Below are 27,939 nucleotides of genomic sequence, written 5' to 3'. Positions count from 1 at the left end.
ATCATACCTACATATTGATTAATTTGTATCAACCTAACATCGTATCTTCATATGTATTGCAATTTTATTATTTTGATGTCATTTTGTTTGCTTTTGTTTAAAATTTGTTATTTTATCTACCCCACTCCCTTCTAATGCTTTGTGCCATTGAGGGTAAAATAAATGAATCAAAAAGAAAATAGCTGTAGGCACGAGAGACTAATGCTACGCAAACACATGTAGTATTAGTTTTATTGTGAGCTCGTTATAAGTTAGTATTTGACGCAAAAGATAGTCACACCTCTTATTAGGCGCCATCAGGAGGCCACTCCTGTTGTAATGTCGGTACAAAAAATAGTCACGCCTTTCAAGGTGCTACGCTCCCAAACTTCCTGGTTTAGAGCGAGTCTACGATGGCTCATGCGAGTGGACAGACGCCCGCTTGCGCCATGCGGGACGTGGGCTCGCAGTCGAAGAGCCGGAAAAAGACTGGCGCGTTCAGAACCGCCGCGTGGCACACGGTCCGGTGGGCGTCAAGGCGCCAGCCGTCGCTGTCCTCACTCCGGACCAGTGGACGTCGCTCGGGATCCCGCGAAGACGACGCGCTGCATATGCTACCGCACGCTGCTTGGAACACGAGCCGTATGCGGTTGCGCTGTCGCTCAGTCGCCAACCGGTTGTTAGTCAGTTGCAGCGCCGAGTCCTGCGAAAGGCCAGGTGAAATTGAGTCGCCTTTACATGAGCAAGAGGCCAGTCTGATTCAAGTGAATCACTTGGTACATCAGATGTTGTGTTAGCTGACAAGCAGTTGGTAGTAGCGCTCGTCTTCGTCTGCCGACCGTTTCTTCTGCTTATCCGTGTTTCATCTTTGCGCGTTAAATTTGTTTCTTACACTACTTGACTAGGTAGCGCAACGGACTGTCCTTCTGAAGTGCGGCACTCGCGCCCTCTGAACCACGCCGCTCGTTTAAAAGGTGTAGGAATAAGGTGCAGGGCTGCACAGTTCATCATTTCCCCGCACCCTCCTTGATGACGGTGCCGGCTTAGCGCAGATGTGCGGGTGCAAACCAGAAGCGCAGCACACGACGCAGCCGCCACTTGAAACCTATTTCTGAGCCTCTGCTGTGGTTACGTAGGGTGTGCTTACACCTCAGCAACTGACATATGCGAGGTCTGCATCCTCTCACACGTGTAGGTGGACGCAGTATGATTTAAGACGAAACAACGTGTTCTGCACCTATAAACGTTGGCCTGCACAGCGTCGGCACCGCACCACTCGTTTTTAGCTTTAGGGCGGCGTTGTGTCGCTGCACCGCTGAACTGCTATAGCTCGGAGTATCCCGTGCACCGTCACGCACCGTTTTAGAGTGGCACAGGCGAATCGAAAGTATGTCGTGTCACCAATGTGTTTTGGAGCTCCGTTCCTTCATAGAATACAAAAGAGCGGGGCTTGTACGGAACGGACTGCGGAGACCTGCGAACGACAGAGGGGCGCATGTCCTGTCATCACCGTATTTCTATTCTGACAGCTAGCAATATCAACATGGCCTCCGAGATTGCGCGCTGGCGCAATCTCGGAGGCCATGCTTTCTCTATCGTTCTCTATCGGCGCTAGTAAGTGTCATGCCGCATTACTTCCCTTCCCCGCTCACAGACGGCGGCACCACCTCAATCCGCCTAACCCCGCCAACAGAGAGCACCTTGCGAGAGAGAATGTGTTAAAGGGACCCTGAAACGGTTTTTTGAAGTTTTGTCAGCGTTTAGGCAAGATCATCCCTAAATCATTCGCACCAGAAATTAAGCGACGCACCGTGTACCAAGGCCACTACGGACAATTATATCTATACCCTCCTCCTCATCATGCCTTGCACCCTCAACTCACAAACACGCTGGCATCGCCGGCGATCACAGCGCTCTCATGAGCGCAGTCAACGGCTTGAGCTTTGCCCAGTCATGGCCTCCGATATTGCGCGCCGACAGGTTGTGCGCAATCTTGGAGGCCCAGTGTGCCCGGCAGCACGCCGTCTGGCAACAAAGACGAAGCTCGTGGAGTGGTTATGTACGTCTGCTCCGATAGGTGCCGTCACACTACCAGCCGATCTTATTTTATTCTCCTGTACGGCGAGAACCTGCAAAATTATGCCGACAAACAAAAAGAATTCGAGAACGATCACCGATAAGCGTAAACTCGGGCAATGTGATTGTGTCTTCAGAGGTGAAGTTACAGCCGCAGACACGTGGATCGTGGCGTTGAACGGATAGCGAGAGCGCGACGCTCATTGCAGCGACGAGCTGAAGGGATTCCGCTAGCTAGATGCCTCACAAACATTGCACGATGTCGCAGCTACAAGTCACCAATTGTTAGATACGTGGTACACAACACGGATAGGGCAACTCATTTTGCCCAAGAAAAGAAACCTCGAGATAAACACTGTCGCTCGGCTCACGCCAGACTCCACCTAGTCTGTAGGAACCTCTAAAGAGGTCCCACGCCTCTCCTTGTAAATAAATGCTTTTCACCACCACCACCACCAACACGGAGCACGTTGTAACACACGCAGACGACGATCTCGCTGCCCACAGGAGGTTCAGTGACGTGGACTGGACATATCCAATCAGATCAGCCGCCTGCGTGATGTCGCCCTTCCAATACGACGTGCACTGGAAGTGGGCGGGATCACAGCTGAGCCGCTGTGATCGGTGGCGATTCGCAGCTTTAACGCCTTGTAATAAATTACACAGTTTACGCACATAGCTTAAATCGGTCTGTAAATGATCCTTAGGACTTGCTGTACCGGCCCAATGTGTTCGTACAAAATCGTCAAAACCGTTTCAGGGTCCCTTTAAAGATGTAAGGGGCGTTTGTGGAGTGACGTGCATGTGCCTCGGTAGCTTTGTCGGTCGAGCGCCGAGCGCTGGTTGTCGTGGCTAAGAATTCGTAGCCTCAATTCCCGGCGGGGAACTTTTTTTTCTCATCATCCGTTAGTGTCATTTTATCAACGTCATATCTGTGGCGGAAATACGTCACTAAAGTCTTTGCGGACCGCGGCATAAAACACTTTCGTGTAAAAAGAATAAGGAACTGCTATAGAGAGTCCCGGTAAAACCGAAATGGGGCTCGAAAAACATTGGCAGACGCGCAGCTGTAGTAAAATTGGCGTAATAAACCACGGATGGGTTACTGTCGATCGGATGTATGGCTACATGGAGTTCTATATAGCCTGCATGTAACGTATTCTATGACGATTCGTATGATGCATGTTCCGAGGCGACGAAAAGAAATGCGAACAGCGCGGCGACTGCAGTCTCCGCTTTTCGCATTTGTTTTCATCTGGCTCTCACTTACGTGAACATAAATAAAATAATTACATTACAGAAGGCGCTTCTCCGGCACATTGCCAATATGGAACACCGATCAACAACAGAAACATTGTCACAAAAATACCATATCATATGGGTAGATCGATACTACGAATACCATGTTTTAGAAGTATTTTATTTTGCAAAAAAAGAATATAGCGATTTTCTTACATCCGTAGCGAGCTTGCAACACCATGAGATACTTGTGCACCTCAGAAACCCTGAACCTTGGTATGTACCACGCTTTCGCACCGGTATAAGTTGTAAATCCATTAAACATATATTTGCACAAGAATATCTCTTGTTGAATGTTAAACATCCTGTCGTAAAGCATGTATCCGAGTGTAAAATTTGCGTTTTAGTTTTGTACCGAAACGTAATTTACTTTTATCGCGCTGTCACGTACAGCGCCTCCTGGGTCAAGTCAAGCTGCTGACGGCAGCTTTTAGCTCCGGAGGGCGTTTCTAGTCTGTAACTAGAAGAATAAAAAAAAGCTGAAGTTAGAATAACATTTTATTGCATCATACGCGACTCTGGTGTGTTTTTAGTAGCAGATAGGTTACAAACGCTTAAAAATAAATGCCGACAGCGGAGCGCGTAAGTGTCGCGTAATTCGCATTTCTTTCATCGCGTTAGCGTATGCACGTGCATGCGTAGCCATGTGAAAACTGCAGCAATTTGTTGCCTAACCAGTTAGAGAACAACGGTATGCTTCCTTTGGGGCTGCAAAAGCGCACGCAACTCGAAAAACACGTGTTATTCGAAGTAAAATCAACACCGCGCCGCAGCTTCAGCCGCTCTTCAACAAATACGGCGGTGGGCCGGACGGTCGTGGTATTTTTCCCGTTCCAGCGATCTTAAATGGGGCGCTTTAGAGGGCGTCGCCCGTCCAGCGTTTCGCCGGAGCTGGGCTCGGCGCCTCCGGCCCTGTACACTGACCTACGTAGCATGGTGGCCCGTGCTCGCGGGCTTACTCTTGAGGGGGTTCAACAGATGGCTCATAGCTTTGTACGTGGTGTGCTTTTATCGCACAATTTGCGTTGAAGTCATAGACAGCAGGAAGGGAACTTCGCTCGCTGCAGAGGCCGTGTTTGCTGAAGGAGTGAGCTGCTAGCCTTTCTACGACATCCCTAGGTGTTGCTACCGCATTCATTGCTACGCCTTTGCGCCAAAACTGTGACTTTTTTGCAAGGTATTTCCCTGTAAAGAGCACAACTGCTAGGGCGGATGCCGAAAACATAAGAAAACGAACCCCTCAGGGCCGCGTTCTCATGGTCGCTCGTGTCATATACCTGCGACGCTCGCTTTCATCCAGACATCTACGACGGGCGTGAGCCCATACAATGATGGCTTCGTAAGTGCAGGAAACGCTCACCAGAGACACCTTGAAGGCGAGCGCCGCGGCGAAGAGGGCATCCTTCTCGCGCACCGACAGGCCGACCCCGGCCTGCGCCGACAGGCACGTCGCGAGGCCCCAACCTGGGGCCACATCTCGCTGTGCACTGATGATGGCCCGTGCTGCCCAGAAGCCCAGCGTCGCGGCCAGCACGTCCTGCGTGGAGGCCACGGTGACGTATAAAAACAAGCAAGCGCTGTCAAGCCGACAGTTAAGAACAACTTTCGACGTGGAGAAATATTGAGAACAAATAATTCAGCAGAAATTCGGCTGAAGTTGTCCAAGTGAGCGTAAACATTGTGCCGCTCGCTCATCTACGTCGTCCTTGATTCCGTCGTGTTTTGTAGTTGCTGTCTTCGATTTGCTTGTTAAAAATCTGATCTCACTTGCTTTCTCTTCTCCTCCTCCAGCATTGAGGTTTGAAGGGAGTGAGCAAAGCGCACACATACGCTCTGCTAATGAAGGCAGTTGCACGCCTTGACGAAGTTAAGCCCACTTGTCGATACGGTGGCGTCGGCACCCCTTTCCCTGTTCAACGATTTCTCGCCACTTGTTAAAATTAACGAGTCCCGCGTATGCCTGGAGATGAGCAAATGGCAAATAGTGTACCCCTCTGTGCCTCTTCTCGTACCTGTTTCCGCCAAAGTCGATACTTCCGCTGCCGAGCTTTCATATAGGCCGCCTCTCTTCAGCCGCGAGAGGCTCTCGCGCGGGAGGCATGATAGCACTGCAAGCACGCGTCAGCTTTCTACAGCACTGTTCCTCATCGTCATTTGAGCAGACGCGCTTGTCACACGGGCACCGTCCTCGCCATTGGAAGCGGTTGTCATATGTTCACCTTTAAGTGTGGGTGTGTAGCCCCGTGACCCTGGGCATCTGCGCGCGATGTTGTAAGTTCGAAACTTACCACCTCCAATGTTTTTATAGCGAAGCCGTATACCTCTGCCCCGCAACGGTTTCGTATCCGTGAACTAAAAAGAAAACGCCAGGCCCCTAAACCACCGACAGACGCTCACGTGCTCCTCTGCTAGCAGATGCGCGCGTTCCTTGCGTTTTCACCTCGGACGCTGAGGAAGGGCATTCGGAGAGGTGGACAGACGCGCCGACGAATGCGCTCGCTGTAGACTCGTGCACAACTGCAATGCCACAACTAAATTTCGACCTCTGAGTGGTTTAGGAACCCAGGTTAACAATCCGCCTCTTTTATTTTCATGTGCTGCCCTCTGCCGTTATGGTAGAGGTTTGGTTGGGGCCCGGACAACCGGTATTGCCAGAAGCAAAGCCTCCGAGATGAAGAGACGTTTCGCGACTTTTCCGCTAGGGGAGAGCGCATGCGTGGGGGCGCCGTGAAAAAGGCGGATTGCAGGCAAACGGCATATATTTCTTTGCAATCAGGCACACAACATAGAGCTCAGTATTCGTTTCAATAAAAAAAACACAAAACAAGCATCAAAACCGCATGCTAGATGATAAGGCGCCTGTGAACATTGGGAACACCCTCCCACGCGTTTCCGGTAAATATTAGGTTGCAGCTGCTTTGCACTTCACACGAGGGCTTCGAATGACGTCAAACGGCCCTTCCTTCTCCGCGCGTGTTTTGCCCGCTTTCCCATATAAGAGGAAGATCCGTCTAGCAACTCATTCACTTCATTGTAAGAGTGCCATGGGTGGACCACGGAAATTAAAGACACCAGAAGAACAGCGTGAACACAATGGTCGACGAAATGAAGGAATTATTCTTGCTGAAAATGGTCGCTGAACCAATCACGGTCTACCACAGCGACCACAAAGCGATTATCACTACTATTACTATAAATTAATAATAGAACATACGCCCCCATCAGCATGTGTGGTGTTTGATACAGCTTCTCTGCAAAACCACAATCGCAGGACGGGATGGCGGCCAGTTTTTTTTTTACAGCGAAAGCTGTTATGAGATCATTTCAACGGCCGTTTTTGGTGGCGTAGTTGTCCGCCGCCGCCGCCGCCGCCGGTGTCCGTAACCACTATCGCTCGAAATAAGAAAAAAAAACGAAATAAGAAAAAAATTCCAGGATGGAACGGGGTTTGAACCTGGGCCCTCTGCGTGGGAGCCCAGTGTTGCACCTCAGAGCCATGCCGGTGCTTGGAACTGCCTTGCAAAACGACGCTATATAGGCTTCATGTCCAGAAGGAACCACATTAACATATGTAATTTAGTGTGGTAGAAGAGTGAAATAACAACCACGCATCACACAACACGAATTCTGTAACCAGGCGTCACACAATGCGAATTGCGCAACGAGTGGGCTTTTGGATGCTTCCAACCCATTACAAGGGGCTCTGCAATAATTCTTCATCGTCATCAGGCACAACACCAACAAAGTGCGCATAATGCCTTACATGTTTTTAGCGGGTACCACGGCTCTCCGTTGAATGACGAAACATGACATAGTGGCTGCTTCCCTGCTTCACAGAAATTATGATGATTTATAGCGTAGTGGGTTCCTCGCAAGGGCACTTGCATTGGTTTCCAAGGAAGCCCATGAGCCCATCATCCATTTCCTCAGGGTCTCAATTAAGTTCTTCACCCCCCTCTCTGTCTCTCTTTCTCACGTCAATGTATGTTATATTGCATGGTGGGAGAGTTAAATAGCGACCGGGCGTCACACAATGCGAATTACGTAACTGGTGAGCCGTTGAAAGCTTCCAACCCATTACAAAGGCCTGAGCCACAATTCTTCATCGTCATCAGTCGTCACGTAAACAAAGTGCACATAATGCCTTACAGACGTGTAGCTGGTGCCTCGCTTCTGCGCACAATGACGAATAATGGCGTTGTAGGTGCTTCCCAATTTCACAAATATTGTGATTTATGGCGTAGTGGGTACCTTGCTACTGTACTTGTATTAGTAGCCCCAGAGAGCTTACAACGGGCTCTAGAAATGGCGTTCTTCCAGCTTTCGCTGTGACTGTGCTGCACTTTCCGCGCAGGCCTGGCATTTTTAATGCGGTAGCGTTAGAGAGCTCGTGTCGCAGAAATTCCGCTGTCGGCGTCGGCACCGTTGGTTGTGAGCGAAAAATCGAGAAAGGGAGGATCGAACCCAGGCCGTTCGCGTGGCAAGCAGGTGTCTTACCACAAAGCCACGATGTTGCTTGCAGCTGCTTCGGACAAATACACTACATAAATGCCATGTAGTAGAAGGAGTCTCCTTAACGCATTTTGTTCGGCAGGTGTCACGACGAAAACGAGCCCATACGGTAGGCGCATTCGCGAGGCCATCAAACTACGCCGAAAAACGCCGGGATAGTGCAGCCATCGCCGCTAAATACACACCCGAACTTTCAAACAGCTCTAAAAATGGACAACTATGTCCATCTAGAGGAAAACATATCAAGCCAACGCAGCAAACGCTAGATAATGTGCTGCCATCTGTGAGGCATTGTGAGAAATATGTCTCGACTTTTGATGGCATCCGAGAGGGCCGGCGCGCGGCGTATATCTTGGAGGCCATGCGACTCTTGCTTTAGATCGAAAGCCTGTAAAATTCGCGCGCGTGCGTGCGTGTGTGAGTGTAGCAATACACATTAATAAGTATGCACTTAGTGGTTGAAGTGCGCACTAGGGGCCGGATTTCGCTATCGCGTTCAACTCTTAAAGGCGAAGCTTAAGGGTCCCCCAATTGTTCTGTATTTCCATAATTTCTTTATTAAGTGCATCCTGTTAGGCGTTAAGAACAGACAGACAGACAAACAGACAGACAAATTTCCTGGGTGAGTCGCCTAAGAATGCTTAGGCATTATGAAAACAATGTGTCTGGTTGGTATGACGGCTTAGAGACGACATTCGTTTACTCTTGCACCGGCGTTTTCAGCAAGCGTATGTAATATTCACACGAGTTATTGGTTGTCTGCGCGGCCAACACAGGGAATGGTTATGAATACGTAACAGCCGATAGAGAGTGAGCACTGGTTGCAAGCATGCGAGATGGAATGACCGGGCGCTCTTTTGGTGGCTTCTTCCAACTGACCTGCTGCCCCTTTCAGGCGATGACAATCCTAGTCTACGCATGCTATTGAAAAACATTCTAGAATAATAACTTGTGTTCGCATAGATTTGGGATCTCTGCAAAGATCATGGTGTCGTGTAGTAAAAATTTTTCACGCAAAGAACATGACGTGCATTCAACATTGCCATTTCCCTGCACTCGCGCATAATAGTAAGGGCATGGTCTTTTCTCGAGTGTGCGTTACAAAGACCGATTACTACACTGATAGACTGTTAAGGTAAACGCATTGTGTATAATATACGGCAGTAGGTCATGTCTTTGGCTCTAGAGGCCAGTTTACAGCAAAACTTCAATTACATTCACTTCTCGCCAGAAGCAAAACCTGGTTGATCTGTACCCCATCCGGCATCACATGTATACGAGTTACCGGGAAGCTCAACTTTTTAAGTTAGCTCAACACCGTTTGCCCCCATTCTGACAGTGGGGCCGCTTGGGTTCCCATACCTTGGAGTATCTCTCGTCGAAGGACGGAGGAACGAGTGCGCCCAGAGACAGGTACAGGCGATTCTCGGTGTAGTTGAAGGCCAGCTGAGGCAGCGCCGCGTCGGCTCCGTCGGTGCGCGAAGCCGCCTTGCGCATGGCCAGCTCGTCGAGCATCGCGTAGTACGGCCACTTCCGGTCAGCGCTCTCGTTCCGCTCTAGGTCCGGCTGCTACGATGGAACCACGGGAGTGCTCTGTAGAACTGCATGTCTCGCCTTTTTGCAGGCCGTTGCTTGCCGCTTACACGGGTCTATCAGGCATTTTGTCAGTTGAAATTCAAAGCGGCACTAAAGAGAAAAAAGTTGGGCTCGTATACACCCACGAAATGTGGCTGTCCGGCGACGCCGTGGCATCAAGAGATTTCGTAAACCATTATCGCCTGATTCAATGTGGCGTAGCCTTAGCTGAGCTGCATAAAACGAACAGCAGCAAAAGAATCACTCCGAAGAGCTCTTCGAGATACATTCATCGTAACAGCGCGAAGACCGACGGGACGGAGGAAATTACTGAACGAGCACTGTCTCGTTTTCCTCTGGCGCAGTTATTGTGAACGCATGGACGTTGTGATCTAGCCCGTATACCAACACTTCTGCTGTTTGAGAGTGCCAACATTGCGTGGCCTTCAAATAGCGTTATCATGACACAAATCAGATCATTTCCTAGGCGACTTCCTCTTTTACATATAGAAGTCTAGTGAAGTCACTCAATGCTTTGCATTCTACAGCTGCGTAGCGCTTCACAGCAAATGAAGCCTATAAAACCATATTCTTTACCGGGAAACACATGCGCCAAACGACACGTGCTTCGCAATATTTGGCATGTAAGAAGGCGCGTTACAAAAGGCAGCTTCAGAATACCGAACGCAAAGCTTTGCGTTCGCGTTTCTCAGGGGCGTAGCCACAAACTTTTTTCGGGGGGGGGGGGGGGGGGGGAGGGTTCAACCTACTTTATGTATGTTCGTGCGTGCGTTTGTATGTGTGCGTGTATATATGTGCAAGCAAAACTGAAAAATTTCGGGGGGTTGAACCCCCTCAACCCCCCCTTGGCTACGCCCCTGGCGTTTGTGGCAACTGCGCATGCGCCCTAAGCTATCCTCTTGCGGGCCCCCGTTAAGTGATGGAATTAGCTGGTTACAGTAACGAACGCTAGCTTTGCGTACGCTATTCTAAACTCCCTATTATGGAGTTTCAGAATAGCGTACGCAAAGATAACGGTTGTTGCGGTCGCCCGCTATTTCCGTCACTTAACGGGAGACCGCAAGAGGATATCGAATGACGCATGCGCAGTGGCGGCAAACGCTAACGCAAAGCTTCGCGTTCGGTATTCTGAAACTACCTTTTGTAACGCGCCTTCTTACCTGTCATAACGTTTTGACTCTCGTTTTATGCTCTTCTTTACTGAAAGAAATGCTGGTGTGCGTCTTTCATGCGAAATTCCAATGTAGTGAGCTATTTTATGCTTCAGTTCGTCAAATGGTTTTCTGTGGACTGTTCAAGACGAAGAAATCCCGGGTTCCAAGTCATATGCAGCCTCGCTGCAAGATCCAACACCCCTTGTTCGAATCAACTTACAGCAATGCTCCTTGGCATCTTGCCTTCCATCCGATGCGTACAACGATAACGTTTACGATATGCAGGATATCGTAAACGTTATTCTTTATTCTTCACCCATTCTTGGGTAGCGCACAATGGGTAGAATTGATGGATAGCTTCGAACTCGCCCGCCTCTAGGTTTTACCACACTTTATTCCTTATTCATACATTTCCGGGCTTAGCCTGAAAGCGTTACTGCAGAAGGGGGGCGGGGGTGTTGCAAGCGGGAAAAGTATACGTCTTCATCAACACTACACACCTGCTCACATTCCACTGAGCGATGGTTCACACAAACACACACACACACACACACGCACACACACAAGCGCGCGCGCGCGGACATGGCGTATAGCTTCGTGCGTGTAGATATATAGCGTATCAGTGCGTGTAGATAGATAGTTCGGAGGTTTTAAGTACCTTCCGCTATCATTTCCAGGTTTGTCTTTAAATATATCACAGAGAAGCTTTAGCCGCAATCTTTTTTTTTGGCGAGACGACACTGGTTCAGCTATTTTTCCATTGCTCGGTAGCGGTACTGTATTCCATACCTAAACGAGACGAACCTGGCGGTTCTGTTTTTTTTTTTTTAGTTTTTTTAGTTTATTAACCAGGCATACTTGATAGGTATCCCAAAAACTACAGGCATATTCCAAAATAGGTCTTGCAGAAGTAAGGTACGCCGTGCTTCTAAGGGTAGAATTTGCACATTTTAAATTTCGTTAAATATAATTCAAGGCAACTGGGGCTTTGGCGGCCGCATAGTCCACATGCGCTATCCAAAAGCAGTCGCCGGACAGCATCACTCCATATTCACGATATCGTGGATATCGTGACTGTGAAATGATGGTTGTCATATCCACGATATCGTTCTGTGATCGAACTTGTCTTGGACGCGCTGCCAGGAACTGGACGACTTGAAACGAAAAAAGACACACAAAGGTGCGAAAAAGCCATGTATTCGCACCAACTAGCCCCCAAGGCAGCTTTACTTGTTTTGGAGGCCTCCCTGGGCTCAATTATAACCACAAGTGTGGACCGGTATTGAAATGGAAGACTGGACGTAGAAAGCGGAAGTGCGCACCGGGAAGCCACTTGTGTTTGACAGCAGCCACCAGGCCGACAACGTTCAACTGAACCCGGAGAGGAGCGTACTTGAAAGGCTCTCGTATTTGTGTACTACATTTTTCACAATACCAAAAGCGCCACTCCTGCCCCGAGAAGACGCTTGGTGCGCCACAAAACGCGCCAGAAGAAAGTACAGGTGATGACGCTGCTCCCTTGATGTAGAATGGTCGACAGGAAGGGTAGCTGGTACGGTTCCATTTTAGAGTGAGGCAGCTGAAACAACACAGACGAAGTCATACCGATACAGCAAGCGCAAACAACGAACTGTTGTTTGCGCTGCTTCTTGCCCTGATGTTCCTGTCAAAGAGTACGAGGTCATAAATATTGACGGCGTCTGTTAGGACCTTCTCCATTTTTTATCGTTAAAATAAATTACATTGGCTTGTACGCGAGCCTTAGACTTCACACGGCGAGTTTCAAGAAATCTTACGGTTTCGTTAGGGTTGACATACGTAAAAAACTAATTTATCACGTTGCACTGATTTTCCGCTGATGAGATGTCTGCGTGAGATAGAAAAATCACACCATCTCCCGCTAAAGGGGACCATGAGGCGATGCGAAGCAGTGTTTCGGCATGTGGAGCCCGCGTTTCAGGGCAGTGGTGAGGGGGGAAAGGGGAGAGGGGGAGTTGAGAGGGAGGGAGAAAGGGAGGGGGTTAGGGGAAATGGAGAAGGGGAGGGGAAGAGGGAGGGGAGGGGGAGGAAGAGGGGAAGTAGAGAGGGGAGGGGGAGAGGGGAAGTGGAGAGGGTTTGCACATGCGTAGTAAGGGTGGTCACGCCGCACACCACCACCGGATTTAACTCCGCTATAAGATGCTTCACATCTATAATGAAACTTCGACGATAATTTTTCTTTTAGTAATGTATCTACACTCACAGAAAAGATCGAGTAAAAAGGTCGTCTTTTTGTCCCACAAAAAATAATCGTCATCGGGCTTGCTTGCGTTTCCTTTCTTGAAAACTCGGCGCTGGCCACTTTCGATCCTGCCAAGAATGCTATGTCACGCTGAGAGCGCAGATGCCGTTCGGGACTAGAAAGTGCCGGGCGCGCGGCGATAGCGCAAGGAAAGGAAGGCAAAATAAATGACGATTATTGTTGTGGGACATAAAGACGCTCTTTTTACTCGATCTATTCTGTGAGTGTATGACGGCAGTGCTAACAATATAGTTCTGCAAACTAATTTATCAATATAATCGGATTTAGTGCTTCACATGGGTGTCTGTTTAAAAATATATTATTCGACCACCTTTCAATCGCATAATTTATGAGTTACAACATGTGTTAAATTAAAGAAGTTGCGTACTCAAGATGTAGAGAAGGTGTCTAACAACATGTTTCTTATACGCATCCAGTGAAATAAAATGAGGAGTTGATTGTTGACCTTTCTTTCCCTCGTGCGACAGGTATACCTTGGACTGCTGCTGGTCCAGGGCCACGGCCGAGTCGTCCGGTTCCCGCGACCTGGCGTAGGCGAGCGACAAATTCCTCAGGGCGTCAGTGACGTTCAACTTGAGCTCGAACGGCGCGCTGCTCTGGCTGACGAAGAGCAGAAGCTGCTCTCGCACCGAGTACACCTGCTCGCGAACCTGCACAGCGTGGGATCTCGTGTTCTCATAGGACCCATGAGTAGCGCAAAAGGGCATTGATTGCACATTCTGCACAATAAGCCAGCTAACTGAATTACACGATCAATGTATAGCATGCCAGTGTAACACTTTACGGAATCGAGCAACTTCGACTCACCGCTCCACAGTATTCACGGGCGGATGTAGAGCAATACAGCCAGTATGTAATAACAATGGCTGTCTTGCTTCGCATGCTCCGGCATCCAACGGCCCAGCCAGCGTGTCCCCCTTGAATTGAGCCCGCAGTTCCTTCACTCGCGGGGCTGCCCATAACCGTTCAAAAGGACATAGCAAAAAAGAAGAAATGGTGCATGTCGAAAAATAAACTGTGTAACTTCCGGTTTTTGCGGTCTGCACGACCTTCGAGGTGTGCTTTTGTGAACAGACGAAGTCATTTCCGGGAGTGTCTGTTCATTTCGTTCCGACTTAACTGCCACACTGCTTTACGGTTCAATTGCGACATCAAAAATAATTCAAACGCTAGTTTTCACAGCACCGAGTGCGCAGAATATTTGCAACCTTTTCTTGAGAAGCGTAGGGATGAACGTACGATGCATAACAGTGCTTCGAAACTTTTGTGTCATGTCCATTCTGAGTCGCTAATAATAGATTTTTGGTTAAAGAGGAAGGTTTACAATGACACCTTCTGTTAAGTTGTAAGGGTGCAGACGAGGCGTTCGTTCGGGTTCTAGGGTATCGATTTGTATACTGGGTTTGTTGAAAATAAAAGCAAAGTTCAACCGCCCCTTAATTGTGCGTACAAATTGATCATGATTGATACCGTCGATGTGTTCTTCTCCCATCTTATTCAACATTGAACTTTTTTTGAAAACTTCATAATGCAGTTTACAAGTCTGAAACCCAGAAATAGCTCACAATTTGTAAGCTAGCATACGTAAGGCACACAATGTTAATGCACCATATACAGCTCGAAAATTTGTGAACGGGGCCTTTGTAGATATTCATAAGCGCTGTAAATGATTTCACGCAGGTGGTATATCCATACAACGTTAGTCCGTTGTGAATGTTTTTCACGTGCAGTTTGCTTATTAAAATATCTGCTTTCGGCGCAGAGTTCTGGATTGGTGGCGTTCATCCTACAGTCATTTTGTACCACCTACTAATTTTTAGCAACCTTTGTAAAACATCCGAAGCCCGATGTGAAAATTCGATCTGCCGCATTTCATGAAAAAAGTATATACATATTTCGCATCTTTTTCTTAAACATTTCATTCAAACTTGTTCAGCTGCTGATAACGCGAGCATTTCTACACTTCACATGCGTTCGTATAAATGTAAATGGGAGCTGAGCCAAAGCATAGAGCTTCCCTTTGAAGCGCTGGCCCCCGACTCATTGGGTCAAGTCACGTGGACAAACTCATCAAACCATCGCCACTTTAAACGTGCCGCTCTAGCATTACAAGTGTGCTGTGCATTAATAACGGAATGATAAACCGCAAAGCATGCAGAAACTAGACGCAATGGGCGCCTGTCCGCCATCATGCAACACCCGAAACACCGCCGTGACCCAGGATTTGTTATCAGTGGCAGGGAGGGTAGGAGGAGCAGGCATTTTGCATAATGTGCCGCTTCCTTGCTTCGGCTGGAGGAATCCAACAGGAAATGAAATCCTAAAAAAATATAACATCAATGCTGATTATGACGTTTATTACTTGAGCATTTTAACGAAACGCTTTGAAATAGCTTGGCAGGGCCAAAACAGTGCACGTAGAAAATGAACAGCAAATTGAATGAGCCAACGCGGAATGTAGTTTCCAGCGTCTCAGAAGGGCTCCGTTGCCGTAATGCAAGGAAAGAAGGGGGGTGAAACGCCGAAATGGCAACGTTTTCTTTTTCTTAAACCTGCCTAATTTCAATTGAACGCAAAGCCACCGGGCATGCAGTTTGCGCTCCTGCAGTTTAAGAGCATATCAGTGAACACAGTACATTTCTGGTGTAATTAAAGAAAATTCGACCTCAAGCCACCTTGTGAATTGCACTGAGAACGTCGACGGAACCCTTCAAAGTATACGTTGGACTCTTGGTGAAAAGGACACTGGGCAGTGAGGGGAGGATAGGTATAAGTAAACCCAACCCTCCCCACCCTTCGCAGCAAGCCCAGTTCCCAAGTGTGCGTATTCGGCTAGCCGCGTCCCGTCCGTAGCTAAAGCAATGCCGACGTAAGCTTCACAGAACGGACAACAATTTATTGAACGCTCACACGGCAGCACGACGACCCAAGGCGTGCAAGACAGGGCAGGCCGAAATCGAGAAGCAGACGAGAAGCAGGCAGCGTGTGGTCCTTGTTGGACTCAAACGACCTTCTCCCCTGGCCGCGCGCAGGCAGCCGATTTTCGCGCAGGCAGCCGACCTTCTCCCCTGGCCTGCGCAGGCAGCGCAGGCAGCCGATGGACACGCGATTCCCCAGTGCGCACCACGTGGCGCTATCAAGCCAGCCCGTGATGGCGTGGCTGTCACAGGGCGTACAGAGTTCTGCGAGCGAGCACCGTCGAGCACTTCGAGCTTTATCATGCAAGGCGAACGTCGCCCTGCACGTATGCAACCGGCCGCTCAACGGCTGCAGCGCTGCTCTGCGTAGCACATGGTTGTGGTTTAGATTCCGGCCGTGGCCGCGGTCTGATATGCCAGCACGCACAAGACATGCTCGCATGCCCTCCGTGGGTGCACCGGCTGATCATAATTATTAGGGAGTCTCCTATTATTGTATGGCTCACAGTGAGTTCATGGCCGCCCGCCGTGGTACCTAAGCATGGCTGCAGGTGTAGCGCTGCTAAGCTCATGGTCGCGGGTTTGGTTCCCTTCAACGGCGGCGGCATGTAGATGGAGGCGAAATGCAATAACGCCCGTGTGTTTAGATTTGAGTGCATGTTAAAGAAACTCCATGGTTAAAATTAATCCGGAGTACACCACAACGACGCGCTTCGTGATCATTTTCTGGTCTTGGCACGTAAAACCTCAGAAATTACCGAGTTTGCTGCTTCCACACGCAAGCCTCGGATTCTTCTTATACTCTGACCACACAGTGAGAGCGCTTGAAAGCATCCCGTCGAAGGCATACGATGACAGCGTCGATTGCGTCGTACACACCTTCAGGTCCTTGTTCCAGGGTTGCACGACGAGCCACAGCAGCCGGTTCCATGTTTGCACGCGGTGCATGCGGCGCAGGTCGTCAATGCACGCACCAGCTGCCCAGAATCCAGCATCGAACTTGCGCAGCTCGCTGCGCAGCAGGTCTGCCGTGCAGCAGAGTAGCAGGTACATTCGCAGTGAATGCAGCGGGGCCGCCTCCAGGAGATGCAGCTCTGCCGACACCGTGTCTGGCTCCGCCACCTGCTTGCATGCATCAAGAATCCAATAACGGTGAATGAATAAATCAATCAAACAATCAATCAATCAATCCAAGCTTATTTTCAACATAATAGTGGGGTTCACCCGGGGCGAAAAGCGTCCAAAGGCCGCTTGAAGGTGCCTGGGGGCTTATACACTGATGCATTTATAGCCAGCATAAGCATACATAGTGAACAAAAAATGCTCTTCAGTGTAGAGCGATATACCTCACTTAAACATGGGGGTGACACCACCTCTGTTATCGCAAGCGAGCTCACCCGGCAAATAAAATTCGCTGCCTCGATGAAAGGAAGGCTGGCGTTGAGGGCGGCCACCCACAGTGGGCTGTCCGAGAGAAGACGGCGCACGTCCATCAGTTCTGCGGTAGCAGCCGCATCGCGCTCGAACTCCGACCCGTCGTCAGAGCTGCGGTTTCCTCGGAGAGCGGCGGCTTGCTCCACTTCGTTCGTGCTGATGGTCAACTGGAGTGCCTGCATGCAATTTCAGCCCATTAGGGCGTCTGCGTACGTGTTAAGACGCGGGAAGATGGACAGACAGAACCAGGTATGACAAACAAATGAAAACTTTTGAAAGCCATGAAATACAGATTGGGTTCTTTAATCTCTGCTTATTAATAATGTCGCGGTGACGAAACCAACAAGAGAAGCAAGAGCGAAGAGGGGTCATCGTTGATTATGATGATAGCAGTTTTTCGTATTTTCCGAAATTCTCGCAGAACTAACTGGTATCAATGCTTGCAGGTTTCTGTTTTGCCTACGTAAAAAGCAATAACACCTAAATAAATATGGAAATAACGAAGAAATATCGAAATATATTTCAAAGAAATATGGAAGCAAAAAAACACAGAAGTAAATAATTGCATGCAGCGGATATTGCAGACGTGAAAATCACGAAAGAAACAACTTGTGCACGAATATTTTAATGACGATTTTTCAACGAACAATCTGTTCTCAGTTTTCGCACGCATTGGACGGCCAAGGACAAATCTCAACACTGTTGTCTTTTATGCCAATGCATTGCGTAGAAGCAGCTTTCTACCAGTCGCGTACTCAGAATAATTGGACCAAAATTCACAGGAATACATCCAAATATAGGCTTGTGGAGGGATACAATTGAAACGCTAAGAAGTGAGAATAATGTCAATTGATAAAAGCCACGAAAGGGCAACAGGCAACAAAGTAAAGTTCAAACTCTATCTAATGAAGTGATGAGGACGCCCGAATAATTTCGTTAAATAGGGAAGTTCGTAAATTCGAGAAAGAGGTTTCTCGGCTCTTCCAAATCTAATATTGTAACGTAGCGACAACCAAAAGCTACCAGGCTATTGTTCTTGCCACCAATCTACTCCTGCGCATATGAAAGTCCGCGAAGGCAGCTTTGACACGAGGCTTCCTATGTCGCCCGGACATAGGGGCCACCATGTCAGGGCGATGCAGGCCACAAAGAGGGATACGTGAAGCAATCACGGCCGAATGATATGCGGAGACGCGGAGAACGAAATTAGCGAGTGTGCGAGCAGGCTGAGCCAGAGGGTTGGAAGGAGACGATTAGTGCCATGAAATCACAAAACTAACCACCGCCGCCCGTAGCACCATCCGGTACGCAAGAGCGCTACCGTCTGCCGAGTCCATGGTCCATGCACGGGCGCGGCGTTCAGCCTTGGCAATCTAAAGCTAGGGTCGTGAGTAGGGCGCATACAAACTTCGATGCGATAACATTACAGTGCACGCTCGAAGAAAAACCCGTATCCGCGAAATTGGAACGAAATCACCGCGTTTTTATCAGGTATTTCCGAAAAAAGCTTCGTTAAATCGGGTTTGGCGGCCAAGCTTGTCCGGTAATTGATGCTCTCACGATCGTGGGCTTTTCGGCGATTAGCCTTTACTGATATGGCAATGTAATATTTTATCGAGGTTACTTCTCATTTCGCGTTGCCTCGCTTCATTCTTGTCGGATATGAACGCATGACCGCAGTGGTTTCCAGCTGTAACAACCGAAGTAGGAAAGTCAAAGTCATTGGTTAGTGGCGACCGGTACCATGTTTTAAAGGTGTCACCTTTTGGGCTAGTAGCGCTACTTCGATCTGTGTAGCAGTTTTGAGGTTATTTCAGGCTCACCAGAATACTATTTCTGCAATTCGCAGAATGGGCAGATAAGCTGCTCTGCAATTTGCGGATGTGTAGCTTTTTTTCAAGAGGGACTTTGGTGAAGCAATTGAAGTTTCTGTTGCCTGGCAGTCCAGACTTTTCTTCTTTTTGTAGACAGTTGCCGTACGCACTGTTGTTTTTCATTGGGCACAAACGTATTTAAACGCGAAAACACCCGCAGGTAGTAGATGAATTGAAAAAGAGTTGTTGGTAGGTCATGTGATGAAATCATTTGTGCAAATCTTACCTAAGAGGTAGCATTTATGCTCTTCGAAAGAAAGTGCGTTACGAAAACAAGAAATAAATCCTTATTCGAACATCGCTTCCTTGTTTTCTTTACTGCAGATTATCTAAGAAAGGAAGGGCGGGCACTCTTCGGAAGAGAGAGTGCGAGCGTATGTGTGCATGTCAGTTATTTCGTATCTGAATTCGGACTGGGTGAACGGCTTTTTTTTATTTCACTTATGTTTCCGGGATCAACAACGGCTAATTGCACGCATGTATACAAACGCCACATCCTGAGTCAATACAAACGGAAGCGAAGGGAAGCAGAGTGAAATTATTTGTAGTAATCTTAGTTTCGAAATTAGATGAAGCTATCGAAAAAATTGGGGAGGGGCGAAGCATGTAAGGAAGGGTCTTTCAGCTCCACTAATGAAACTTGTGGAGGAGCGAAGCAACCAGTGGGCGCCGGTGTTTCCCACAGCAAAACCACTGCTAATGGACATTGAGAGACCGAAGAAAGATTAGACACAGAGACCCGCAGTCCGCTTTTAGTTAACGTGCTCGCTGCGAACCTTTATCGTTCAACTACGCACAAGAGAAATCTCCCCCCGGCACTACATTGCGGGTCACCAGTGCGTATATAAACGGGGTGGCCGACGAACGCTTGTGCAGCGCGAAGTGATGCGAACCCTAGTGATTTATCCCTAGATCTAGGGATTTACTACCTCTTTCAGGGATTTGGCGTCTCTTTATTGAACATAGGGATTTTTCAACGGCTCTAGACATGTTACATTAAACAGCCTAATGTCAGGCGTTACTGGGTAATTACGCTTCTTCAACTAGAAAGGCCATAAAAAACGATAATTTTCGCTATATGCCGGTTTTCATTTAAAGAGCTTTGGTGTTCTGATGGGCAGAGTGAAGTCGAGATTATTAAATGCTGAATACTGTGGAAATGAAACTTTGGCGTCGTAAGTGTTTGGCATTCACCCGCATATCGTCATCAGCGTATTGTGCGATCGCTGCGTTGTGAAACAAAGAGAAATTCTGTCTTGTAATGCACATTAAAACATGATAAGTTCACGCTCGCCGTATGCCTCACCGTGCAGTCTCCATCTGTAATAAATTCTGGACCTGCAGAATTTGAGGGAAAGAGAGCGAAAGTAGCACTGCCACTTGGACGAGTTCGTACAGATTCATTGCTAGGAAAGCGGCGTGACGGAAAAGACGAAAAGACTGTTCATCTGTTTTCAGTCTTTCCGTTTTCATAAGAGCCAAAATAGTGAAAAAACTATTGGGCAAAGTCTGAAGCTGATCTAATGTACACAGGCTGGCTATTAGCCAGTAGAATAGGGCCCCTGTACACCAACTGCCAATCATGCAATGCTGATTGCAAATTTGGAAACTTAGAAATTGACCGCCACCACCTCGAAGGATCCAAGCACAAGAACCGCTACAGACTAACGATCACATCTATGCCTTCAATGAGTGGGCAAAGTGAACTTGACAAATCTGTCTGTCTCTATAGCACTGGCGCCATCTGCAAGCGCTTTACGTGCAATTACTTCCAAGAAAACGTAGAAAGAAAAGACGTTCAGTGGCGGTTAATATGTTTCTTTTTACTTCCAATAAGATTCAGAGGAAATGAGCCAGAGAGCGAGCTATCTTTATACTTTGTTAAAAGTGAATTAGCCTAAACACAAAAATTACCAAGTCAATCAAGGGATTTTTATGGCAATGTAGGGTATTTTCGGGGGTCAATCTAGGGTTAAAAGGATGACCTAGGTTGGCATCACTGGTAGCCCGAGCAGTCGGTTTTTTAAATGCGAAGCATTTCTTAGCGAACTTCTGCGACTTTAAGCGTATCTATCTATCTATCTATCTATCTATCTATCTATCTATCTATCTATCTATCTATCTATCTATCTATCTATCTATCTATCTATCTATCTATCTATCTATCTATCTATCTATCTATCTATCTATCTATCTATCTATCTATCTATCTATCTATCTATCTATCTATCTATCTATCTATCTAGCCGCCTACGAGTTTGTGCTCTCCTGGCCGTTTCGTTGAACGGGTGTATACCAAAATTGGTATGGCATAACATTACCGTATTACGAACATAAATGACAAGTTATATCATGAAAATCATGACCCGCATGTCATGAACAGCATGATTTACATTCCACGGCCTTGGGCCTCTTGCAGCCGTTCCGTCAATTTCATATATACCGAAATCGGTATGGCGTGACAAGAGTTCATGAAGAACATAATGACAGGTCCTAACATGCAAATCATGACACGCATGTCATGTCCAGCATGATTTACGTGACATGGTGTCGAGGCGCTAGCTGCCGTTTAAATGAATGGATACATACTAAAACTGGTATTACGAGACATTTCTGTATGACGAACATAACTGACACGTGGTAACTTGAAAATCATGACATTCATGTCACGTACATTATTTACACGCTACACTCATGGCGCACTCGCGGCCGTTTCGCTAGATTTATATACACCAAAATTGGCATCGCGCGATGTGACTGTATGAAGAACATTAATAACAGGTGGTAACACGAAAACCATGACATGCATGTCATGTATGTCATAATTTACATGCCACGCTCAAAGTGCATTCGCGGCCGTTTCGCTAGCTTCATATAAACCAAAGTGGTATTGCGCGACGCGACTGTATGACGAACGTAAATGAGAGTGGTAACATGAAAACCATGATATGCAAGTCATGTAAGACATGATTTACAAGCCACGCTCATGGTGCGCTCGCGGCCGTTTCGCTAGCTTGATATACACGAAAATTGGTATTGCGCGATGTGACTGTATGAAGAGCATGAATAACAGGTGGTAACATGAAAACCATGACATGCATGTCATGTATGTCATGATTTACATGCCACTCTCATGGTGCATTCGCGGCCGTTTCGCTCGCGTAATATACACCAAAATTGGTGTTGCGTGACGTCACTGTATGACGAATATAAATGACAGGTGGTAACTTGAAAATCATGATATGCATATCATTTACGGCATGATTTACATGCCATGCTCACGGTGCGCTCGCGGCCGTTTCGCTAGATTGATATACACCAAAATTGGTATTGCGCGATGTGGCTGTATGATATGAATAACAGGTGGTAACATGAAAGCCATGACATGCATGTCATGATGTACATACCACGCTCATGGGACATTCGCGGCCGTTTCGCTAGCTTGATATACACGGAAACTGGTATTCCGCGACGCGACTGTACGACGAACGTCAATGAGAGGTGGTAACATGAAAATCATGACATGTATGACATCATTTACATGCCACGCTCATGGCGCACTCGTGGCCGTTTCGCTAGATTGATATATACCAAAACTGGTCTTGCGCGCTTTGACTGCGTGAAGAACATGAATTACAGGTGGTAACATGAAAACCATGACATGCATGTCATGATTTACATGCCTCGCTCATGGTGCACTCGCGGCCGTTTCGCTAGCTTGATATACGCCAAAAATTGGTATTGCGGGACCCGACTCTATGGCGAACATAGGTTACAGCTGGTAACATGAAAACCATGCCATGCATGTCATGCATGGCATGATTTACATGCCACACTCATGGTGCATCGTGGCCATTTCGCTGGTTTGATACACACCAAAATTGGTATTGCTCGATGTGACTGTATGACGAACATAAGTGACCGGTCCTAACATGCGAATCATGTTATATGCATGTCATGTACGGTATGATTTACATCACACTGTCATGATGCGCTTCCGGCCGTTTTGTTAACTGGATATATACAAAAGAAGTGTATGGCATGACACGAGTGCTTGATGAACACAAATGACAGGCCATGCATTGTATATACCAGAAGATACGTTTCATAAGCATGGTATATACCAGATTGTGCATGCATACGTGCACGGCAAACATGCCATATATGGTGAACTACATGCCATGGCATGAATTATTTCATTTGGCTCAAAGACAAACAAGGCGATGTATGCAGCTCTTTGCTGGCTGCTTCGCATTACATCGATTCCCACAGTGCATGGGATCTGCCGGATTTTTTTCAATAAAGAAACTGGCTAGCAGACGCTGCCTGCGCCGGCGTTGTCTCTCGCGGGCGAGGGCGCATTGTCGTTCCTTGCGAGCTGGTAGTTCAGCGTCCACCGCAGAAAGAGCGTTTTCATAGTCAACGCGCGGCGTACGCTCTCTCTCGCCACACGGCGAGCGCTGAGACGGTGGCGCCCTCTCTTGCGTTCAAGTAAATGGACCGCCCCGACAGCAGACGACGATGCACGATGCACGCCGAGACACTAAGGTGCTTCGCCCTTAAAACTGAAATACTCGGAAAAAATATGCCTCCAGTGGGTGTCAAACCCGCAACGTTAGTATTAAGCGTGTGTTACACTACCGTTAGTGCTACATGCGGTGCGGCCGTTTTCATTCCGAACTGTGGAATATTTATGAAGCATGCGTACACGATCTCGCCCTGGGAGTGTCAGCCAGGACCATTCGTGCTTGTGACGGCGCCGCCACTGGTACAAGTGGCACATCTTTCAATGTATAGTGCTGTGTACTAACAGAGCTTGTTGCTCAGTTTGCTGGTCCATTACTCGACAACACTCGAGAAACAGGTATGGCGCGAAAGGGATGGGGACAAAGTGAAGACATGAATTCACAAATAATGCCAGAAACCATGCTGATTGACGCATACTGCCGAACATGTAATCTCATTACAGATACAGTAACATGAATAAACTAACAAATCATCATGAGCCACTGATATAACAGAGTCTAACGACATACACCGGAAACTGCATTGACCCGAGCTCTAAAATCATGCCAGCACACAAGAACATGCGTCCATTAGAGGATCAATCTGAGTGATAGGCAAAAGAGGCAACGTATACAAGCTAAACCGATACGTCTAAAGGCAGTATTTCAAGAACACCACTTTTTAACACGAGTGTTTTATGCCGGGGTTCACCAAGACTTTCATGACGTATTTGCGTCACGGAAATGCGCCAGCAAAATGAACGGCATCAGATGGCAAGGAAAAAATATAACTAAGAAAAAGTTCTGTTGACCGGAGTCGAACCCACGATCTCTCGGCCCGCGACGATGGCTGGCAGGTGTCTAGCCCACAGAGCTACCGCCAAACGCATTGCAGCGGCGACATGGACGCGCCTTTTATATTTCACACTATCCTCTCACGGTTCCCTTGGATGGATGGATGGATGGATGGATGGATGGATGGATGGATGGATGGATGGATGGATGGATGGATGGATGGATGGATGGATGGATGGATGGATGGATGGATGCCATGAGCGTCCCCTTTATAACTGGTCGGTGACATGCGTGCCACCAGGCTGGAAAAAACAAACTTCTTTGCCTCCGCAATTACCTCCGGCAACGCACCGTTGCTACGACCATCCCAATAGAAGTGTAATTTCTTCAATGCTTTAACACACCGCGAGGTGACGGCTTTAGCACAAGCCTCGCTCATAGCATCCATGTATATCGAGAAATAGCTCTTAGACGCCCACCTGGCCGTCTCGCCGCGTTCCCCGCTCGCCATGTGAGAATTAACGGCCAGGCTAGAGGGAAGACACGACGCTCGTCGCGCTTCTCTTCGCGTTTATCGACGCTTTGAAGGAGTGCATATCGAGTATCAGTGTTTGCTATGTGATTGTTGATTGCATCTTTGCGCGGGATTCACCATATGCGGTATCCACGTATATCTTGACAACTTCAGCTACCGCAATGGCTCAACCATGATCATGGGCGTTAGTTGTCGGTATGGAGATGCGCCATCAGGCGTCAACCCGGGTGCGTCCACATCAAGCGGTGCTATATCTGCCAAATAACAATAGACATTGTACAAGCTCCCATATACCAATGCACTACAAACAATCAACTACTTCTGTGACGACGCGTTTCACTTTCGTGTTATACACCGATTCCTATGACGGAGGGATCAGCCATAATTTCTTTGTCACTCAAATCTAGTGATGGCACGCTAACGCACTGACTGCCTGCCCTTTTTATAAGGAACGCCTCAATTGTCTCCTTTTCATTGCGGCTGTTTGCTCTCCTTATAAATGCTGTGTGCTTAATTTATCTGGCATCACAACTAACCACTGAGAACAAAGTGCCACGTTTAGGTACACTGTAATTATTCACCTCTGCCTTACCTTGGAGAGCAATGCTGCCACCTGACCCGACAGGATGGCTGCGTCGAGGGACGCCAACCGCGACGGAGAGCCCGGCTCCAGCCAGCACTCGTCCCCACTGCTCTTGCTCGTATTACTGCGTTATGAAAAAGGTTTACCCTTACGAAACTGGGGCAAGTGAACTCTCACGATGGTCTCCTTGATATCAGTGAAATGCTAGCTTCTTCGTCGGTATATTATTTCCAAGAAAGGTTCTTCGGGTTGAGAGCGTCTGAAACTCTTCATGGCAGAATAACAGTTATGATAGACAGGAAGACGGCATATATTTCTGGAAATTAGCGAACAGCTTATTCGAACGCATTAGACATTACGTTCCAAAAAGGGAGCCATTTATGTGAATATAAGCTGCAGCAAAAGTAATAATATGCATTCCGCTAAACTCGGTAAGGAGCCACTGTGCTCAGATGTATAAATCCAGGGCGTACAGAATATACCAACCCCGCGTCACATCAGCCGACTGCATCCTGTGCGTAAGGATATGATAGGGACAACTGAAGCGATCGCACTGCAATGGCTTAGGAGTGCACTCCTATAGCTGCCGTGTACACAAATATGTACATTTACGTACGCGGCGGCTGTGCGCTGAGAAAGCGAATCGCGTCGAGGCGGCACAAGAGTGCAGTAGAGAAACAAGCCGTCTTGCGCGATGACGTACTGCGGCACAACACTGCGGCTTATCGCAGTGAGAGAAAAGCAGCAGCCCCCCTCCAAAGACAGCAGCCCCCCTCCAAGTAAACTCTTCTCCGCTCAAGGTTGAATGCAAATATCCGCAGACAGGTTGCAGTCTGGTCAGGAAGAAGGACACGGTGCCACATGTAAAAGCTATCGAGCACTGATTGCCGTGATGTGCTAAAATATGGTACGTACTACTTTAGCGCATTCATGCAAATGCGCTACTGAGAGTTTCCATAGCACTAAATTCTACGTCAGCTTTAATGGTACGAGACTTGCTTTGGCACCGATGCTCTCAAGATCTCTGTTCCGCCAGTCGTTGTAATGACGGCGCAACGAAACATCAAAGCGAAGCAGTCTAAGTGCTCGAAGTACATAGGACGGTTACAACTATTATAGCATTGTCCGTGTCACATCTGCGTCGAATCTATGGCTTACCTTCCTAAATGATATTTGAGGCTGTTCCAATAAAGGCTAGTTGACAGCCAGCTTTGCTTCAGTCGATCTGCTGCGTCAGTCTTGCAACATTCACTCGAACAAACAAGCCCATCTTCGTTCACTCCAGCTTTAATGTCTCAAACCGGACATCATCTTGAAGGAACTGAATTATAAAGTATAGTCCACAAAGAGCGCTATAATTGATATTCAAACTTATAAGCTAATATAGGATTTTAATTGAAATTTGGACTTGCATATCTCGGTAATTGTAAAATTAGCATAGATTTAGCTATAGTGCCCCGACTCGGCGAACATAATAATCTGCTCAAGGATTGCAAGAGGGAAACAAATGCACGAAGAACATAACCAGCGATTTCGACGAATAATAAAGGGTCGTGCCTATAAAGATTACTGGTCATAGAGCTAGCTAATTAAAAAGGTCAAGGACCTGGGAGTTTTACTAAAGCATAGTTAGTTTGTCGAGCGGCTAACGTCGAACTGCACTGGGCCGCTGACGTAGACACCTTGCCATGGATGTTCACACACCTGGAGTGTGAAGTTGGAGCGCCGACGTGGCGGACCCTGAGCGCTGGCACGTAGTCGCCGTGCGCGGCCAGCCGGACCAGGTGCTCGATGACGACGTCGCGGGCAGCGGACTCAAATACCTCGACGCTGAGGTTGTAGTGGGCGAGCAGCGAGTGCATCTCGGCCGCATCCACGACTGGCCCCGTCATCACTACAAGGCACCTCTGCACGCGATCACAGAGTCACGATGCACCTGATACCTCACGGCCCACCTACCAGGCAGTTAGCGATGAAAAAATGTTGCGGAAAGTTGAGAACGTTATCATGCTTGGAAGAACGCACTGTTTTAATAATAATTGTTGGGTTTTGCGTCCCAAACCATGATATGATTATGAGGGACACGTAGTGGAGGGCCCCTGAAATTTCGACCACCTGGGGCTCTTTTAACTTGCACATAAATGTACGTACACAGGCCTCTAGCATTTTCGCCTCCACCGAGAATGCGGCCGCCATGGCCGGGATTCGATCCCGCAACCTTCGGGCAAGAAATCGAGCACCATAACCACCACCGTTGTGGATGAACATAACGTTTATGTTCATCGTATGTCACAAGTATATCATTCATTTGCAGTGTGGTATAACGTGTACTTACCACACTGCAATACAACATTTCCTCGTGTGATATAAATTCCGA

General features: G+C 47.9%; 1 protein-coding gene across 1 annotated transcript; it reads right to left on the bottom strand.

Annotated features, from left to right (window-relative positions):
- Positions 1-235: 235 nt before the first annotated feature.
- Positions 236-27,454, bottom strand: LOC119384908 (uncharacterized). The gene is made up of 7 exons (XM_037652544.2): positions 27,267-27,454; positions 25,572-25,686; positions 17,234-17,446; positions 16,716-16,958; positions 13,392-13,568; positions 9,229-9,435; positions 236-682 (listed from the first exon to the last, which is right to left on the bottom strand). The coding sequence occupies exons 1-7, from the start codon at positions 27,452-27,454 to the stop codon at positions 398-400; spliced, it is 1,428 nt and encodes a 475-aa protein (XP_037508472.2). The 3' UTR covers positions 236-397.
- Between the last annotated feature and the right edge of the window lie 485 nt (positions 27,455-27,939).

This window comes from Rhipicephalus sanguineus, chromosome 3, assembly GCF_013339695.2.
Source record: "Rhipicephalus sanguineus isolate Rsan-2018 chromosome 3, BIME_Rsan_1.4, whole genome shotgun sequence".
In the NCBI taxonomy this organism is placed as follows: domain Eukaryota; kingdom Metazoa; phylum Arthropoda; class Arachnida; order Ixodida; family Ixodidae; genus Rhipicephalus; species Rhipicephalus sanguineus.
Note: the sequence above shows the minus strand (reverse complement) of the source record. Positions and strands in the feature narration are given on the sequence as shown.

Excerpts from the sequence above, each read along its gene's own strand:
- LOC119384908 (XM_037652544.2), bottom strand. The coding sequence starts at position 27,454 with ATGACGGGGCCAGTCGTGGATGCGGCCGAGATGCACTCGCTGCTCGCC. Across the intron at positions 16,959-17,233 it reads CAGCGAATTTTATTTGCCGG|GTGGCGGAGCCAGACACGGT; the intron begins GTGAGCTCGCTT and ends GCATGCAAGCAG. Across the intron at positions 683-9,228 it reads TCGACGAGAGATACTCCAAG|GACTCGGCGCTGCAACTGAC; the intron begins GTATGGGAACCC and ends GGCCTTTCGCAG.